This window comes from Acipenser ruthenus, chromosome 6 (assembly GCF_902713425.1).
Source record: "Acipenser ruthenus chromosome 6, fAciRut3.2 maternal haplotype, whole genome shotgun sequence".
Classification (NCBI taxonomy): domain Eukaryota; kingdom Metazoa; phylum Chordata; class Actinopteri; order Acipenseriformes; family Acipenseridae; genus Acipenser; species Acipenser ruthenus.
In genome coordinates, this window is record NC_081194.1 from 81,533,901 (window position 1) to 81,554,349 (window position 20,449).

The following is a 20,449-nucleotide window of genomic DNA, read 5'->3' on the forward strand; positions in this document are numbered from 1 at the left end:
TACAAAAAATACTTTAAATAAATACTTGCAATCGTAGTTGTGAAGGCTTAGCCGTTACCATAGATACGGTCTGAAGTGAAACGGAAGCTCTGACTAGTACTTGCGCAGATGTATAGTGTGGAGCGAGTCGTTTGGGAATTCAGATTGTGATGGAAGAGAAGAGATGTTTGTTTCTAAAATGCCTGAACCGCGCATAGCAATTAAACAACGCTGCAAAGAATTTCTTCTGACGTCTCTTGGCCATATGTTTAATCCAATGGAGAAGCCACTCGGGCATCAGTGAATACAAATATGTTGTAGGAATGTATTGTGAACGTGCCGCTGCTGAAGTGGAAATACGTTATTTTGTGTTGTGGTACAGTGTGAAAGATGCAGTTCTGAATGATTTTGACGCTCTGTAGATATTATTAACGTGCTGTCTGTGCGCATGCACCAGAATGCCAGCTTATCCAATAGCGTGATTTCTTGTCTCATGTACCCTCTGGGCTCCGTTGACTGTGAACGTATTCCCTGATTGTAAGTGACAGATGACAAACCATGAAAAAAGAAAACGTAGAGTTGTGTTGTATGCTTGCGTTTAATTTTTTTATTTAAATATTTGCACTAGATTGAAGCTCCTTATGAACACATGCGTAAAATATCCAAATTCTTTCAGTAACCTGCTTTTTGAGTTTATGCAGATTTGTACAACATTCTGAAATGAGCCATTTTTTGTGTTTGTTGATTTAATATCCTTCATGCTGATTTGATTTCCATTGTGCAGTAATAAAAGTATTTTTGCATTTTTATTTGACCTTATTGGAGTTTTACAGAGGGCATGGGCAGTAGTTACTGTAAATAGGCAGTTAATTAAAAATAGTGGGGGTACATTACCGCTACTGCCCCTAATGAGAAATGATTGTAACTAAATTTATTTTTCTGTGCTAGGTCTGTTTATGTCAAAATAATTTTAAAAAACTGATAATGTTTAATAAAAAATATGTATGTAGTTAAAACATGATGTATACTTTGTATTTATATACATCTATTTGAGTTATTTTATTAATGTGTATCTAATAAAATGAAACAAAACAACTTTTTTAGTAGATAAAATGAAATAAAATGAAATTTGTGAAATAAAACTTAATTATAAAAAATAAAAAGGATTTCATGGGGCTTTTATATTTATATACTCATATATATATACAAATTATGGCCATTTCTTAAAAGTGAAAGTTCATAATAAGAAACACGGTGGATCAGACTGCTGATGTATTCGGTGAAATGTTTTTCTAGTTTTAAGAGGAAAATCATTTGATGCCCTTTTGATTTTGACTCTGGTGTTTAAATGATAGATATTTCCAGTAAGACACTTTCCACCACACAAAATGTTTTTGTCATTGTCTCAGGCTGTGTGGCAGGCTTGTTTCAATCGAGATTTTTTATGCTAAATAAAGACTGAAATACATTGGTGTCTTATGTACAATTTATCCATGCGCTCAAACATTTAGCTCAGCTGATCCTGAACGGAATGTGTACTGAGCAACAGGTGAGGCTAATTCATGTAAGAGTCAAGCCATTTAAAGCATCCCCGTTACTGGAGGTGGAACAGTAATACTGGAGATGAGTTGCCCAGACAAATCTAGTTTTCTCAACACCTCTCTCCTCAACACCTCTCTCCTCTCTGCCCTCTGCCTTCAAACAAGCCTCTATCGACCCCATCTCCCTCCAGAACTACCATCCTGTCTCCCTTCCCTTTCTCTCTAAAACCCTTGAGCGGGCAGTACACCGCCAGCTCTCTGCTTTCCTGTCTAACCACTCTCTGCTCGACCCGCTCCAAGCTGGTTTCTGCTCTACTCACTCCACTGAAACTGCTCTCCTGTCTGTCACTAACTCGCTAAACTCTGCCCGTGCTGCCTCTCTCTCCTCTATCCTAATTCTCCTCGATCTCTCTGCTGCCTCTGACACTGTCGATCACTCTATTCTCCTATCCTCTTTCACTGACCTGGGAATCTCTGGCACTGTTCTGGCCTGGTTCACCTCCTTCCTCTCCAACCGCATTTACCGGGTAACCTGGCGTGGAGCAACCTCCACACCTCGCCCTCTCTCAACAAGAGTCCCCCAAGGATCAGTCTTGGGTCCTCTCCTGTTCTCTCTCTACACCTGCTCCCTTGGCCCCCTCATCGCATCCAATGGTTTCTCATACCATTTCTATGCTGATGATGCTCAGATCTTCCTCTCCTCCCCCCCCCGACCTCACCATCCCCTCCCGTATCTCTACCTCCTTTTCTTCCCCTCCTCATCTTCCCCTCCTCTGATCTCTCTATCTCTATTCCTCTGGAATCTACCACACTCTCTCCTTCTCAGCCAAGAACCTCGGAGTAACCCTGGACCCCTGCCTCTCCTACTCCCAGCATATCTCCACTCTAGCATGCACCTGCCAATTCTTCCTGAGCAACATACGAAGAATCCGACCCTTCCTCACTAACTACTCCACGCAACTTCTCGTCCAGGCCCTGGTATTCTCCTGCCTAGACTACTGCATATCCCTCCTGGCCGACCTCCCTGTGTCCGCCGCCCGTCCGCTCCAGCTCATCCAGAACTCCGCTGCTCGCCTGGTGTTCTCTCTGCCTCGCTTCTCCCACGCAACTCCACTGCTCCGCGCACTCCACTGGCTCCCGATCACCGCTCGCATCCAGTTCAAGACTCGCCTACCGATGCCTTGACCAGACTGCAACCAGCTACCTCCAGACCCTCATCTCTCCCTACACCCCCACCCGACCTCTCCGCTCCGCCTGCACTAGAAGACTGGCTGTATCTCCTCTACGCTCCCCTGCCTCCAGAGCCCGCTCCTTCTCCACCCTCGCCCCACAGTGGTGGAGCGACCTTCCTACAGATGTCAGGACTGCCCAGTCCCTGACCACCTTCCAGCGCCTCCTCAAGACACACCTCTTCAGACAACATCTGTAAAACTCAACTCTTCCCTTCTGGACAATATAGCACTCTGCCTTTAATGCACTTTAACTTGCACTTATCTGCTCCCTATTTTACTGTAATTATTCCTGCACTTAATCCAATCTGTAGTATTTAGTATTTCACTTGCACTCGTATCTAACCCTGATGTAACTATCAACACTGTTATCAGCTCTTGAACTGCCCCGATATCAAATCGTACTGTGTTTTGTATTTGCTCTTATTAGGACTGAAGTCATTGCATTTTGTATCTTGCTCTTAATTGTACTGTAATTCTTGAAACAAATCTGAAGATGTTGGTTTAAAAAAAAAAAAAATTGAATATTATAATAAGTGTGTGTTAGACTTTGTGTAAGGGGTGCATTTAAAAACCATGTGGCCGCTAAAGATGAGCTCTTTACTATTTTTGAGCTATTTCTATTGTTGTTATGGTCACTATTTCACTGAAAGCTCTATTAAGTTTCGTTGGTTGTAATTGGCATACAAAATGTTACATGGTTTTGCCATTGACCCAGAAAAAAAAAGTTTCACACAGAAAACTATTCGTATAAAATGAATGCGTGCGCTTAATTGAGTGAGCTAGCCTTGCAGATTAAAAAACTGTATGGTTCTTACTTTGAGCAATATTAATTATAATAATAACACTAAATCTGTAGATGTTTGTGTTCTTTAAGTGCCTAGACAAGGATCCTGGGAGGCAACACAATGTCTGATTCTGCTGGCAAGGAATCTGAGGAAATGAGGTGCAGCAAAATAAGACAAGCTAATTAAACCAGCATTGAAACTGCAGGGTGTGCAGCATTGTATAGCTTCAGTAATGAACACACCACTCTGCACATCCTTACTGTGTAGCTGAACTGCAGTCTTTATAATGTCCCACTGCATTGTGTATTCTACCCCATCATTATTACAATAGCATCACAATTCTGAGACTGTTCTTGAAGCCCATGTTTCCTGCAGTATGTGAGAAAATCCTGCAAATGAGGTGCACCTCATTGTGTGCAGCAGGCTAGGGTGTCCCCTGTAAACACAGTCTGTATCTGTAAACAATCTGGATTGTTTGGGCCAAATCACAGTGGCAACATTTTAGATGTTGACATATCTGTGGTATCACAACAGTGGGGACCAATAAACAGTCCCATTGTAACACTGACATTGGGAACATCTGTTCCAAAGCCATTGTCTTTTCAGCAATGTGTGGTCATTATGGGCCAAAGATTCTCACAGCAATTTACTGTGATGCAGCAACAGGAAAGTGTTTTTTTTGCTGGTCCAAAGAATATTTGGATAGCAAGTAAATCTACTCGCATATTGTTTTTAACTACTAACTACTACTCTCTTTTATGTTTATATGTTAGGTATTGAACCCAGTAGGCCTGGGGTCCCCTGTGGAATATAACAAGGGGCTAACCCTATGTCTAACCTTTTCCTAAGCCAATGCATCATTTCACTGTATATTTAGTAAAATAAATATTTGCAGCAATTTACTGAAATCACAGCTTATTTGAGTAGCATTGACCTGACTTCTCTTTCTCTTTCTCTGCACAGATACAGCTACCCAATGAGACTCGGGGCCTCTTCTGCTTATCTAGAGCAGGTGAGTGACTTCGCTGTTGGTTCCCTTTGCTCTGTGTGAGAGCTTCTTGCAGCTGCTCCACTCTTGTGGAATTGTGTCACACCTTAAGATTTTCATCAGTTTCCCCGCACACCAATGCTCAGGAATGCAATTGGTTTATCAGCTTTATGGAATGTGACTGGTGTTTTACTGCTTTGAGTTTTTTATGTTCAGTTAATTTGCTCTCTCATGATCAATTCTGTAAGTACACACTCTGGACAGTATGGTTTATGAGAAGGCTTCCAAAAAGGACATGCATCCAGTTGGTTTAATAAATGACAGCTTCAGAATGAGGTTAACTTAATAAGTACTAGTTACGTTGCCATTGGTATTGATAGCATTATCTGTTTCTATTAACAGATCCCTCTTCTGCAGCTTGTGATTACTGAAGCCCTTCTGACTTTCAGTAATTATTAGATGGAAATCAATGGCTTGAGTATGAAATCAACAGACGTGTGGTTCCAAAGAGAACATGTGCTCAGTTTGTGGTTTAGTAGTGCAACATACTGCAACAGCCTTTCACTGTACAGATGTAATGGGTATCCATTCAACAGATTTCAGTTTGAAGATTTGCAAATGCATTGAAAACACACAAGGATTAAGTAAAAATGCTTAGAAAACATGAAAAATAATGTTGAATTAAAAGAAGTTTATATTTTGATGTTCTGACTTTATTTTGACTTTGACTCTGGTGAAGCCAAACCACTCTTCAACGCTCGTGCTACAGGCGATAAGACCTCATCTGGTCTTTAGCCAAGTTCCATAAGGGGGTCCCTGTTCACTGCAACACAACATGGGAAGGGGAGAGGACAGGAAGTACTCCCAGCAAACAGAGCCACATGAGCATGTTAAAAGGTCTTCGCCAGTCGAGATAAAGTCTCAAAAATATAATATAAAAGCAGACCAGAGAGGGAATTGTGGTACGGAAAGCCTTGGCTACCCTTAGAATTGATTTGAGCCATCACTATATTTGTGTGTACCCTAATACACATCACAGGTGTTGTTTTACTGGGGAACAAGCTGGGTTTGTGTTTTACTTTCTTTCTCTTACTCTCTTTTTGTATTTATTTTTTGCTGACTGGCTCAACAGTCTGTAAGCACCAAGCACTTCGTATTACCCAAGAGCTCCTATTAGCACTTCGTATTACCCAAGAGCTCCTATTAGCACTTCGTATTACCCAAGAGCTCCTATTAGCACTTCGTATTACCCAAGAGCTCCTATTAGCACTTCGTATTACCCAAGAGCTCCTATTAGCACTTCGTATTACCCAAGAGCTCCTATTAGCACTTCGTATTACCCAAGAGCTCCTATTAGCACTTCGTATTACCCAAGAGCTCCTATTAGCACTTCGTATTACCCAAGAGCTCCTATTATTATTATTATTATTTATTTCTTAGCAGACGCCCTTATCCAGGGCGACTTACAATTGTTACAAGATATCACATTATACATTATTTCACATTACATACAATTACCCATTTATACAGTTGGGTGTTTACTGGAGCAATCTAGGTAAAGTACCTTGCTCAAGGGTACAGCAGCAGTGTCCCCCACTGGGGATTGAACCCACGACCCTCCGGTCCAGAGTCCAGAGCCCTAACCACTACTCCACACTGCTGCCCTAACCACTACTCCACACTTCGTATTACCCAAGAGCTCCTATTAGCACTTCGTATTACCCAAGAGCTCCTATTAGCACTTCGTATTACCCAAGAGCTCCTATTAGCACTTAGTATTACCCAAGAGCTCCTATTAGCACTTCGTATTACCCAAGAGCTCCTATTAGCTCTTGCAATGCCTTAGTGTGCAGTCTAATTTCAACAGCTCAGCTTTAAATGACATTACATTGGAAGTGAGTAATTTCGACCTACAATTTCAACCAGCCCTGGTTAATTTTCAATAAAAGACCCAGGTGGTTAGTAACACATTTCCCTTGCCTCAGTATTGCACTTTAACATTATTGAAGGCAATTTGACTGTGTTTAAAGAATCCCTCAAGTTTATTCCTGGATTTGTCGTTCCACTGTCTCGTATAGAAGTGTGGTATCGTATTCCCTGTCTTTTACTTTATTCCAGGATTAGTCGTTCCACTGTCTCATATAGAAGTGTGGTGTCGTAGTCCCTGTCTTTTACTTTATTCACTGTAGACGCAGCGTATAGACCTTTGGTAAAGATTTATTTACACCCTACAAAGAGTGGGAATGTCAAGAGTCTGTATTGGTAAGACTTCTTTTCATTTGTTAATCAAGGATTAAGAAAGGTGATTTAATATGAAGAAAATATTCTTGGAATGGAGAGCGCTGCACGACCATCTCTCACCCGGCTCTGCTCCCAGATAACAGCATTGGTTTTTAAATAAATAAACAAAATAGTTTTTGTTCACATTGCAAAATAACAACAAAAAAACACAATGTGATCATCTTGAAGGACTAATGCCAGCGATACCTCAGTGATATTCATTCCTGGACACGGCTAGAAATCCAGGATTGGAGTTGTCAGTAAAGTGAAGAAGAGTCGCCTCCATATATACCCCCAGAATCTCATCCTCTCAAACATTTGTGTTAAAAATATTCAAAGCAAGGGCTCCTGAGTGGCGCATCCAGTAAAGGCACTCCGTGTTGAGTGCAGGATGCGCCTTATAGCCTGGAGATCACAGGTCCGACCGTGACCGGGAGTTCCTAGGGGGCGGCGCACAATTGGCTGAGCACCGCCCGGGTAGGGAGGGATTAGGTCGGCAGGGCAATCCACGGTTCACCACGCACCAGTGACCCCTGTGGCCGATAGGGCGCCTGCAGTTCTGCAGTGGAGCCATTCAGATCTGTGTTGTCCCGCGCCACTATAGGTCTGGTGGCCTCGCTGTGGATCTGCAGCGCGAAAAATGACAGATTGGCAAGAGTACGTTTCGGAGGACGTGTGTTCCAGCCTCCGTTTCCCAAGTTGCCAGGAGGTTGCAGGGGTGAACCGGGATCAAATAATAATTGGGCATTCCAAAATGGGGAGAAAACTGGGGTAAAAAAACATTGGAGACGACTAAATTTTATATTAAAAACAAAACAAACAAAAAAAAGTCCAAACCAGATTTCATCACAATTGAATAAGTGATTCTCTAGATATGTGTAAAACTGGTAGTGTGTTATACATGCATTCAATGTGTTATACATGCATACAATGTGGTATATATGCATACAGTACATTTCATGCTGGCTATGTGTCGGAACTGATTGTCAGGAAAATAGAAATTTAGTTTAAGAAAAAAAACAAGAAATGCTTCAGGGCATGCAAGTGCTTATTGAAAACAGACTGCATGAATATCCCTAGTCTGTCCAAATCACAAAGCTGCTATGATTCCTGTTCAGCTCGGGTGGTTTCAACACATGCTTCTACCAATTCTTTGCAGGATTTAAGTATTTACAGCACAATCTCCCTTCTTATTTTCTATCTGAATGTAGCAACACATGACACATGCCTTGGTACGACACATGCCTTGGGTCTAAAAGCTCATTAGTTATTCCTTCAGCAAGTTTAGGGGATATTTGAAGTACAACTGGAAAACCTATTTCCAGCAACAACAAAAACAAGCTCAAACTGAGCAGCCAAGCAATCTAATATGAGAGATGTATCGGGGAGGCCAAAGGTGACTATTGAGTTACTGCACAACCACATTTAAAATGCTTGAGTGACGAGGGTCAGCCTGCAAAAGTGGAATTTGCGATGGCATTATTGACAGCAGAGAGAGCTTGAAAGGTTATTAATGTGTGGTAGTCTCAGATGTGGTTTTATGCCGCTGCCAGCACACTACACTCATTCTGGGTATTTGGACCCGTCTTTGAATGTTTGTTTTGGGTATCGTGAGCCTAATAGAAGTGTTTGTCACTTGGCAAGTTCCATCTTCCTTTTGAACTTCTCAACAGGGACAAATTATGTCAATTATTGCAAAAGAATCCCACGAGCTTATCAATACAGTGGCTGGGATTTGTAAATGGTTCCACTTGATCAGTTTATAGCAAGTGCTTGAGTGCTAGTGTTGGATGCCATATAGCAATGTATTTCTGTCTAATCCGATCCCATCAGCAGAGTAGACTAGAGAATGGCCCGGTTGCTTCATTCCTGCTAATCTCAAGAATCGCTGTGTGCTCTTTATTAAGAGAAGGCTTTCAACCCCTTTAATAATGTAGAGGCAGCATACTGAATAGGTTTGCACGTTGCAAGTGTATGAGAAGGTGTGAGCCAGTGTCTGAGTGCTCCTACAGTATGAGTTTAATGTAGCGGCAGCATACTGAATAGGCTTGCACATTGCAAGTGTATGAGAAGGTGTGAGCCAGTGTCTGAGAGCTCCTACAGTATGAGTACGAGGGCTTGTGGCAGGCTTCCTTTTGGCACTATGAATTTCAACAGCACCCCACTGGATTGGAATGGAAGCAAAGACACATTCGAAACTAGTCCCAGTCAGCATGTCATTCCACTCATGTGATCCCACTGAAAAGGAATAACAAAAATGTATCCCACACTAGATATATGCCGCTTGTGGTATTAATACTGTTTAAAATACTGTTCTTTTTTTAATATGTTGATAAAACAGTATAATTAAAGTGAATAAAATAAGTCAGAAATATGAAAGCCATCAGTAACACATTACAGTGGTCAGTCATAAACACAAGACAAACAGAAAAGGGAGTGTACTATCTGTCAAAACACTGTGTGTGTGTGTGTGTATGTATGTGTATATATATATATATATATATATATATATACATATATATATATATATATATATATATATATATATATAAATCAATGTGATGCTGCTTTCCGCTTGGCCAATCTACAACAATCACTAATTTGTGCAAGAATTTCCTGTGACATCTGACATGCTCTTATTAGTCTGTGGAGCTGTGTGGAGTTGCTGCTTGTGCAAATTACTGGGTATGTGATCTCAACTATTTCCAGCAGCTGCATTGTGTCTTGTGGTTCTGTGGTATGTGAAGGGGAAATTGTTATGCTGTTGGGTTTGATTATTGTTTTTATTATTTAGTTCTTTTGTGAAGTTCTGATCTCTTTTATAATTAGGAGCTGCCGGCGTATTGTTCAGTTCCTTAAAACTACAGTATAAGGGAAGTGAGTAAATGCTGGTGAAAGCATGATTAAACGTAATGAGGTTGTATCCAATAGCGATGAATGTACAGTGCTATGTCATGTTATTAGGAGATGGCAAGGAGTGCACAGTATTAAGGAGCATAGGGGACATCATTTACTCGCACACTGAAGAAGGACGTAAAGGTTCATTTGGGCTGGGTTGCCCTGACGGGGTCAGGCAGGAAGAGAAATCAAGCCTGTTCGCTGCAATAATCTACCTCTTTTATTCTGGTGGGACTGGGAAGATGCAGAGTCAGAAGAGAAATGAAGCCTGTTCGGTACAGTAATCTACCTCTTTTATTCTGGTGGGACTGGGAAGATGCAGTGAATGAGAGGGTGTGTGTGGGAGGGCACTGAGTTGAGCAGAGGGTCACATCAGTGGCGGAGGAAGAGGAAGATGGGCCCCGGTGCAGGACCTTATTGTGGGCCCCTCTCCCCAAACGTTAATTTAACCTTTATTTATAAACATCAAACATACCAATTCAAGTGTTCGATATTGAACTACATTTAATTGTCAGAATGTTTTCTACTCACCTACTTTCATTTTATTTTGCGTACATCTTAACATCCAACACAACACTATTGTTAATCATAAACAAACAGGTTTAATCACCAACCCTACCAGGATTCCCCAATTCTGCGATCACAGAAATGATTACAGAATTCACAATTCTGCACAGACATTTGCAGAAATTGTCTCACATAGGAAACCGTTTCATTATTATTATTATTATTATTATTATTATTATTATTATTATTATTATTATTATTATTATTATTATTATTATTAAATCAGAAATGCAGGCATGTTGATTTGCTGTAGTTTATTTTGGTGCCCGCAGCAGCACCCAGCAGCTTCTGTCTAAACTACAGGATGAATCGCACACGCAGAATATAACTGCACATGTCTGTGCTGAATACTACCCCAAAACCTTCCATGAAGACGTCCCTCGTACCAGCCTTCGGGGGGAAAAAAGTTAGGATAATTAAGACGGTAGCGATACCTGTTGAAATGAGGGAAGATACAATCTGAATTACTGGCACCGCACACCAGCAGCTACAGTGATACAAATGTGTAACATCTGCAAATATAAATGTGAAGGATAGTATCGTTGTTTAAAAAAACTTTGAACCCGTCCGGGGCCCTCTGAGTGCGTGGGCCCGAGCGCAGATGCACCTGCTGCACCTGCTGCTGCTCCGCCACTGGGTCACATCCAATTAGTGAAGGACAGAAGCGGGTGTGATGCAAGGAATGAATTACAAAGATGTATGCACTGTAAAAGGATTGTTTCACCAAAATGAAATAGATAGATAGCAGTAAACCATGCTTTATAAACTCAGAAAGAATATTATACACCATTGGGGTGTCTCTTATTGTATACAAGATCTCATGCAGTCTGGGTGAGAGGACTACAAAGTGGATCTGGCTGCTGAAACTGTGTGTAAAATATGTCTCTTATAATAAGAAAAGCCCTGCACACAGGACTTTAACTGATTACAAATCCTTGTACTCAAAAAAAGAGTTGTGTTTTTAACTTTCGACATGGATGCAGTGTGTTCTGCACACAGGTTACACGCTGCACTGGGATTCTTACTAATCTGGAACAAAGATTTGTGGATTTTGTGTACTGTAGAGCATGCTTCTGAAATGGTCTTGATTACTTTGTGATCTGGATTTGAATGTCATCTTTGTGTGTGCGGTGGTTAAAAACCCAAGACACGCACACCCTGAGAGTCTAACGCTGCTTCACTCTCACTTCTCTCAACATGTGTTGTGTTGCCTAGGCTGCAGTGTTTGAGTGGAGAGCCCTGCTAAATAAAAAAGGAACCAGGACCAATGTGACAGCCGCCATTGTAGGGTAGGGCTGTGAAATGGGATATGAAATGCCTTACACCTTTATTATTATTATTATTATTATTATTATTATTATTTATTTCTTAGCAGACACTCTTACCCAGGGCGACTTACACAGCTGTATACAAAAAATACATATCAAGAATTGCAGTAGAATTAAGAGCAAGACACAAAGTACAATAACTTCAGTCCTAATAAGAGCAAATACAAAACACAGTACGATTTGATAGTATATTTAGCTTCTTTCCTCAGGTTTGTGTCTCCTGTGTTGCTCATCCATAAATCTCTTGAGCAAACATTAGCTAAATCGTCTTGTATTCTTTCCTTCAATTCTTTCATGTAAACCAACAGAAATGCAGAAGGGTGATGTGTCTCAGAAACACTTTGAAGCACAGTTCATGGAAATGTATCTGTTAACTACTGGACAAGAGTAAGACAGTGTTCATGATATTCACAAAGTGTTGATAGTTACATCAGGGTTAGAGACAAGTGCAAGTGAAATACAAGATACTACAGACTGGGTTAAGTGCAGGATTAAATACAGTAAAATAGGGAGCAGATAAGTGCAAGTTAAGTGCATTAAAGGCAGAGTGCTATATTGTCCAGAAGGGAAGGGTTGAGTTTTACAGGCGTTGTCTGAAGAGGTGTGTCTTGAGGAGGTGCCGGAAGGTGGTCAGGGACTGGTTAGTCCTGACATATGTAAGAAGGAGAAGGAGCGGGGCTCTGGAGGCAGGGGAGCGTAGAGGAGGTACAGCCAGTCTTTTACTGCAGGCATAGCGGAGAGGTTGGGTGGGGGTGTAGGGAGAGATGAGGGTCTGGAGGTAGCTGGGTGCAGTCTGGTCAAGGCATCCATAGGCGAGTATAAGAGTCTTGAACTGGATGCGAGCGGTGATCGGGAACCAGTGGAGTGAGCAGAGTAGTGGAGTAGCGTGGGAGAAGCGAGGCACAGAGAGAACACCATAGTCTAGGTGGGGAGAGTACCAGGGCCTGGACGAGGAGTTGCGTGGAGTAGTTGGTGAGGAAGGGTCGGATACTTCGTATGTTGCTCAGGAAGAATTGGCAGGTGTGTGCTAGAGTGAAGATGTGCTGGGAGTAGGAGAGGCAGAGGTCCAGGGTTACTCCAAGGTTCTTGGCTGAGGAGGAGGGAGAGAGCATGGTAGATTCCAGAGGGATGGAGATAGAAAGATCAGAGGAGGGGGAAGATGAGAAGGGGAAGAAAAGGAGGTTAGATTTAGAGAGGTTGAGTTTGAGGTGATGCGAGTGCATCCAGGAGGAGATAGCAGACAGACAGGTACAGATATGGGAGAGGATGGTGGGGTCAGAGGGGGTAAGAGAGGAAGATCTGAGCATCTTCAGCATAGAAATGATATGAGAAACCATAGGATGCGATGAGGGGGCCCAGGGAGCGAGTGTAGAGAGAGAACAGGAGAGGAGAATTAGGACAGAGGAGAGAGAGGCAGCACAGGCAGAGTTTAGCGAGTTAGTGACAGATAGGAGAGCTGTTTCAGTGGAGTGAGCAGAGCGTAAACCAGATTGGAGAGGGCTGAGTAGAGAGTGGTTAGACAGGAAAGCAGAGAGCTGGCGCTGTACTGCCTGCTGAAGGGTTTTAGAGAGGAAGGGTAAGAGGGAGACAGGACGGTAGTTCTGGAGGGAGGTGGGGTTGAGGGTAGGTTTTTTGAGTAGAGCAGCAGCTTGAAAGATGTGTGTGGGGAGGGGGTCCAGGGTGCACATGGTGGGAGAGGTCAGAGTCTGAGAGGGGAGAGAAGGAGGATGAGTTAGTAGGGGAGACAGAGGGTGTTGGGGTTGAAGCGGGAGGGGGAGGGAGAGGTGTTAAAGAGTATGAGGATATCAGAGATTTTAGAAGAGAAGTAAGAGGCAAAGTCGTCAGAGGAGCTAGAGGAGGGAGGAGAAGGTAGAGAATAGTTTCTGGGGGTTGTTAGTGGAGGTGGTGAGGGGAGGTGAGGGAGGAGAAGAGGGTGGAGATATCAGAGTCTACAGAGAGTTGGGAGAAGAAGTTGATAGAAGGGAGGTGAGAGAGAGCGGTGGAGGCAAGGACAGAGGGGGAGAGAGAGCAGAGGTTACGACGAGAGGTGACAGTGGAGCTAGGTGGAGTGGGGAGAGACAGAGAAAAAGAGATGAAATTGTGATCAGAGAGGTCCAGAGGGGTAACAGAGAGGGTGGAGGGGCAGCAGGCCCTGGAGAAGAATGAGGTCCAGTTGACGGACAGCTTTGTGGTTAGGAGAGGATGGATAGAGAGAGAAGTTGAAGGAGTGAAGGAGAGGAAGGAATCCAGCAGAGTGGGTGGGGTTGGAGAGATGGATATTGAAATCACCTAACAGGACAGTTGGTGTAGACACAGAGGGGAGGGAGGAGAGGAGATAGTCGAGTTCATCGAGAAAGTGAATGAGATGTCCAGGGGGACAGTACAGTACAAATAGCAGGAGTTGACAGGGAGAGGTTAGTTGGACAGCATGAAATTCCAACGTGTTGACAGAGAGTGAGGAGAGGTCAGAGGGGACAGAAAAGAGTAAGGAGGGAGAGAGGAGGAGACCAGTCCCACCTCCCCGTCCAGTGAGACGCAGAGTATGGGACAGGACGTAGAGAGAGGACAGGGCAGCAGGAGTTACAGTGTTATCAGGAGAGAGCCAGGTTTCAGTGAGAGCAAGGAAATCGAGACAGCGGTGGGAGGCAAAGGCAGAGATGAAATCAGCTTTGTTAGCAGAGGAGTGACAGTTCCAGAGGGCACCAGAGAGAGTGCGGGAGGGGAGAGAGTGGGAGGGGGGGGAGAGGCAGAGGGATGAGATTAGAGGGGTTAAGGGAACAGCGGCAGAAAGAGGACAGAGAACGGGAGTGAGAGGACAGAATAACAGGGATGTGAGAGACGGTCATAGCAGGACAGGTGAGACAGATAGGTACAGTCGTGTGGGAGCAGGAGCGGGTACAGACCTGTCTAGTAGTTGGCGTCTTCCAGAGCGCTGCTAGGTTCAGAATTTCTCCAACAGCCTCTCCTCGCTGGGTATAGTCAATAGGGTAGGGCTGTGAAATGGGATATGAAATGTCTTACACCTTACACCTTTTTTAATATAGCATTAGCACTAAAGGGTCAGGCCACAACTATAAAACACTATAGAAATACCAAAATATTTTTTTCAAAGAATTTTACTAGTTTATTTTGGACATTTATATAACCACCCTTTAACACTGGTAAGAACTTCGAAAGTCCATTGTGTATTGTTACTCATAAGACAAACAGTGATGCAAAATTATACCATATTTATTTCATGCTGTTCTATACTGTCCACATTCATTCCATCCTCAGTAAATCTCCTAGGGATGTAATCACCTGTTTGTAGGATATAGTGAGGATAGGAGCCAGGGTATGTTAGCCATAAGTGAGAAAAGGTGCGTTACATGAAGCTGTATCAGTGACTGTTGCAAAAACAACAACAGGGGTTATTACGTTTTTTCCACAGCATTTTATAGCCCTAGAAACTGCATTCTTCTGTTTCAAGAGGCAAAAATGTGGTATTAATTAAAGGGAAGGATGCGTGTCAGACACAAGTAGATCTGCTTTTGAAAAGAATGACTTTTTAAGGATTTATATGCCAGACTAGACACGTGTAATAATAAGACTCCCAGTACCTGGAGGACTGCTGTTCCATATATATGTATAATAGAAGGACTGCAGGGAATTACAAGGATGGAATTCAATCAAGGGGTTCTGGTGACATTGCCACAATTAATGTATTCAAGAAAAATGCATTTTTGTAATATTGACAGGAAAGCTCATGTACCAGAAGACTGTATGACCTAATTGTAGTCCCGGGAGCATTGCTTCCTCTGGCCAGTATTCCTATCAATCAGCACTAGTTACCTCTGTTTGAAGAGCATTCCAGTTACGCACTCCAGGGAGAATGCCACTATTTCATTTCACAACACTCAATGCAATTCATAACTCCTGGAAAGCTGACCCAAGAGCAGGGTTTTACACACTACAGTATGACATCTTCAGCTCAGATATGCAAAGCACTGTTATGCATATCTAACATTCTTTCCGGGTTGGTTGTCATTTTTTCCATTCACAGACACGAAATGCCATATAAAGGTAAGCAAAAACCACGAAGCGCATTTGAAAAAGGATTATGTCTAATTATGACAAGTAGTTCAGTATAGTTATCTCCAGAGAGCGTGACATACCAGACACACTCCTTGACCCAACAGCACAACAACATGTTAAAAACAAAGGGCCAGTATAAGTATCAGTATGGGGTCATTACTGTGATATTTGACATGCTGCGCTCTCATCACTTCTTATGAAATAAGTAAAGGGGTATCCATTTATATTGTGAAGAGGGGTGGGGGGGATTGTCCAGCAGCCCTGTAGGTTTGTGTAAAACGTCACCACTGGGAGTGTGATTGAGCAGAAACTCTGTGTGAGACGCTTGTCTTGATGCTGGCAAAAAAAAAAAAAGCTTAGGCAACACCCTTTTATTCTTCATGGGAATCGTGTGGTTTAGTGTTGAGCATAATTGTGGTTCCAACTTCCTGTTCTTCATATGAACCCCACACAGTATCATGGGTTGGTGGTCTAGTGCTGCGTTTCCCAAAGTGGGTTTCTGACGGGTCGCCAAACAATCTACAAAATAGGACATTCAGTGCACACTATTAAGATTGTGCTTCACTATACAACTTCTTGTGCTTATATTTAAAATAAATGTAATCTGCATACAAATCATTAGCAGTAATTATGTAAACAATATGTTTTTGTTTTTTTATCACCAGTCTTCTGCTTTAAATATGAACTGGAAATAAAGCATAAGAGGACATTTTATATGCGCTTACTTGTGATTTTGAAAACAGGTGTTAAAGTGTATCCAAAATGAAAAATGTCAACTCCTACTTGCAGCTCAAAGAAACAAAAAAGTCTCGCAATTGCCAACCTTCTTATATTAACTTGGGTTTTTCTTCCATTGGAAACAAGGATGACCCACGTCCTCAGTGTGTCATTTGTTGTGTAGTACTGGCTCATGAAAGCCTTAAGCGGCATCTTGAGACACCGTATCCAGATTGCATTAGAAAAGGACACGAGTTTTGCCAGAAGAAAGCTGATCAGTTAGCTAAACGCCAAGATGTTCTTAAAAAAAAATCAGTCACTGTCTCTGAGAAGGTGATGAATGCATTCTACCTGGTTGCAATGTATATTGCAAAAAACAAAAAAACTGCACACAATTGCTGAGGAACTAATATTAGCAGCAGGAATCGACATGTGCAGTGAAATCCTGGGTGGCAGTGCTGCAGAAAAGTTCAAAATAATTCCACTGCTTTCTACACCGTGGAGCTCTGACCTGTACATGCCTGATGAGCTTCATGATGTTTTAAATGCAGCAGTTAAGGTTGTGAACTATATTGAGACCGGTGCTTTACATGCACGTTGCTTTTAGGATTTGTACTGTGAATTAGGAGCCGATCACGAACAGCTATTAATGCACGCTGAAATACACTGGCTTTCCGGTGGGAAGATGCAGCAGCGTCTGTTTGAGCTTCGAGAAGAGGTGTGTTCCTTCCTCGCTGAAAAAAGCACCCCCTTGCTGATTTTATTGACGATAATAATTGCCGCCTTTAGCTGGCATACCTTGCAGATGTATTCACTTACCTACACAAATTACATTTAGCAATTCAGGGGAAAGATGATAATATTTTTGAGCAGCACTGCAAAACTGAGGCATTCAAAGTAAAGCTGCAACTGTGGCAGAAATGAATGACAGAATGCCGTTATGAAATGTTCCCACTTCTGTCTGAATTTCTTGAAAAGAACGTGGAGTTTGATGTCTCCATTACCAAACGGGTAATTGACCAGCATTTAAAAACCCTTTATGATAAGTTTCAGGACTGCTTTCCTAGAAACCCAGCTGGGCTGCTGATCCTTTTGCTGTGGATGTAGCAAATCTCTCTTTGCCACACCAACTGGAGTCACAGCTTATCGATCTGTCATGTGACCGCTCAATAAAAGGTACATTTAACAATTTACCTCTGAAGAAGTTGTGGCTGCTTGCTGTAGGCAAATACCCAGAACTCGCTGGTAAGGGAATTTCAGTTTTAATTCCATTCACCACCACCTGTAATGTAGTACGTGTCACTAGTGACTGGCCTAATCATTGACAGTATGTTTGCAATGCTTGATGTTGAATTGAACATTAAAACTGGTATTCGGTGTGTTGCAACATCATTTTAAATTGATATGTTAGTTTAATACCATTTTGTACTAATAATTAATTTGATAAAAGCAAACATTTTATCAACCTGTAAAACTATCAAAGCCTGAATGCTTATATAGTGTAGTTACAAATAAATGAAACGTCGCTTTATCATTGGTAAAGTATTTAAGTTAAAATACCGAATAGTGAATCATTTTGGGTCACGAGTTCATTATTCTTGTGTTCATTTGGGTTGCCAATCAAAAAGTTTGGGAAACACTGCTCTAGTGGTTAGAGAAAGGGGCTTGGTATCAGGAGGTTCCCCATTCAATCCCAGCTCAGCCACTGACTCACTGTGTGCGAGCCTGGGAAGGTCACTAAACCTCCTTGTGCTCCATCCTTCGGATGAGACGTAAAAACCGAGGTCCTATTGCAGCAGTTGTGATGCATAGTTCACCCCCTAGTCTCTGTAAGTCGCTCTGGATAAAAGCATCTGCTAAATGACTAAATAATAAGAAGAATTTATTAATAGTAACAGTAGTAAGGTCCTTCCTTAATACTTGATTTGTATATGAATGGTGTAAAAACCAGTCCTTCAGAAATATTATTGCTGTTTAGTTTTTAAAACAAATGGTGCAAGCTGTGTATCCGTCTATCCCTACACGACAGATTCACTTTCTGTCAGGCCGTATTAAACAAGGTATTTATTTTATTTTAGAACTAAGCAGTCTACAGGAAAGATGCTTGTTTTTTGTTCAACCCCTTGTTGGTTACACACTTGTAGACTTTACCCTGCAACGTTAGAAGTGAAACTAAATATACTCTATCTTGGTGTGTGCGTTTCCAAATGAAAACATTTGCTTGTCTGTGACATCACTTCCTTCCACAAAGCTGACCACAGTTGGCTTCATGTTTAGCAGGACCAGCCAATGAACCAAACCTTCAAAGCAGATAAAAAAAGAAATATAGAAGGATACTGGTTTCATCTTCATCATCATCATCATCATCATCATAATAATAATAAGCAGGTATAGTTTTTCATTTTAAAGCATTGTTGTTTCTTTCAGTCTGCTTTTCCCCTCTCTCTGGTGACCCCGATGGCAGCTGATTCCTACAACCCTGTAAGTAGATGTGATGTTCTCTATCTTATCATCCTTAACATCACAGTTCTGCAGTGTTCTTAGAAGCCAGCCTATCGGAATGCTGTAGCTGGAAATCTGAAAACTGGGGAGAAATGTGGCTCCCTAACAGTCAGCCCCCTAACCCATGTAGGAAATGTATTACTCCACTTCTCCATCTGCTGAGCTGCTCTATGCTGGGTCAGCAATCATAATTATCTGGAAATGAGTGTGGCTTGTTACTTTAAAACATTCAATCTGCAATGTCTGCTTAAAATAGACATTTTATTTTAACTGCAGAGCTCTGTTTTGAAGTTATAAACAGTGGTGTGAAACAGGATGTTCCAGTAAAACCCCCAAATCAACTTTGTGTGTCAGTGGCTGACAACAGATCTAACTTATAGACTGTGTGCACACGCTTGCTGCTACAGTGTGCCTGGATTGGCTGTGAGCTCTGATGTCAGGGTTTTCCTGGCTGCACATCATCTATCCATCCATCCATCCATCCATCCATCCATCATCCCACAGCCTGCATCTTCTCCCTCTCACAGGTCTCCTTGCGTAACAAGTCGAAGAAGAAAAGTCGAGGTAAGATACAGTGAGCATGCTCTCAATGTGCTCAAGGATACGCCGTTTGAAGCCGTTGTTTTGGTGTGAGGTTTTGGGGTCAAACTGTGAACAGCTTAAAATAGAATGCAGGTCTTAGTTGCAATACACGACTGTACTGGTGTTCTGAAGTCATTTGGAATGTGAGGGTGAGTTTTATATATATACTCTGTTCATTTGATAGTATGGAATGGGTCATATAGTTGTGTGTGTATGCACCATTTTTTGACTGTTGACAAAAATGCAATTTTTTTTTTTTAGCTAAAAAAAGATGCATTTTCAGTGAATTGACATTTTAGAACCGGGAATAAACAGCTCAGCATGCTAATTTTAATGTGTACCTAAATTTGTTCCTAACAATTGTTTTCTGTTTATAATAAGAGCTTGTTCTTAGAATACAGATTTGTCAAACCCTACCCTCCCTAGCATACTTTTTGTTTTATTGTTCCTCATATATCCCCTTGGTTTCACTATGTCTATGATGTACGTGAATGTTCTGCCGCTCAGTTCTGTTGTGTGTTAAACGTTTGCACAGTGGTAGGTTTCTGACTCTGTCGTATCCACTGTATGTTGATTACTGTGCTTGTGTGGCTGCAGGGGATGCTGTAACAATGAGCAGGCGGAGGATATCGTGTAAGGAACTGGGACATGTGGACTGCCAGGGGTGGCTCTATAGGAAGAGAGAAACCAAGGGCTTCATAGGAATCAAATGGAAAAAGTACTGGTTTGTGCTAAAGAGAACCTCTCTGTACTGGTACAGCAGCCAGATGGTGAGTAAACTGCTGGATTAACATGTAGATGTAAGTGTTTACTAGGATACAGGTATGAATGTCAAGTCTTTTCCAGCCATGAAGAGCGAGATCACTTTTTCTGACAACTGTTAAAGAAACGTGTAAAAAACAACCAAGACTGTCTTCTACGTGTGTAAATCAGACAAGGGTTACCTTTTGTCTTAATGCATTTGAATAGGGTTTGG

General features: G+C 42.0%; 1 protein-coding gene across 4 annotated transcripts in view; it reads left to right on the plus strand.

Moving 5' to 3' along the window:
- LOC117410695 (connector enhancer of kinase suppressor of ras 3-like) overlaps positions 1–20,449 on the plus strand; it is a 90,802-nt gene that overhangs the window by 45,526 nt on the left and 24,827 nt on the right. The window contains exons 15-18 of one of the 4 annotated variants that reach the window (XM_034017437.3): positions 4,501–4,549; positions 18,817–18,870; positions 19,419–19,455; positions 20,071–20,243. In XM_034017437.3, the coding sequence (XP_033873328.3) occupies positions 4,501–4,549; positions 18,817–18,870; positions 19,419–19,455; positions 20,071–20,243 (313 nt within the window). Of the gene's footprint in view, positions 1–4,500; positions 4,550–4,927; positions 5,227–18,816; positions 18,871–19,298; positions 19,397–19,418; positions 19,456–20,070; positions 20,244–20,449 lie in introns of those variants that run through there. The other 3 variants (XM_034017442.3, XM_034017441.3, XM_034921546.2) reach the window with 3 other exon arrangements.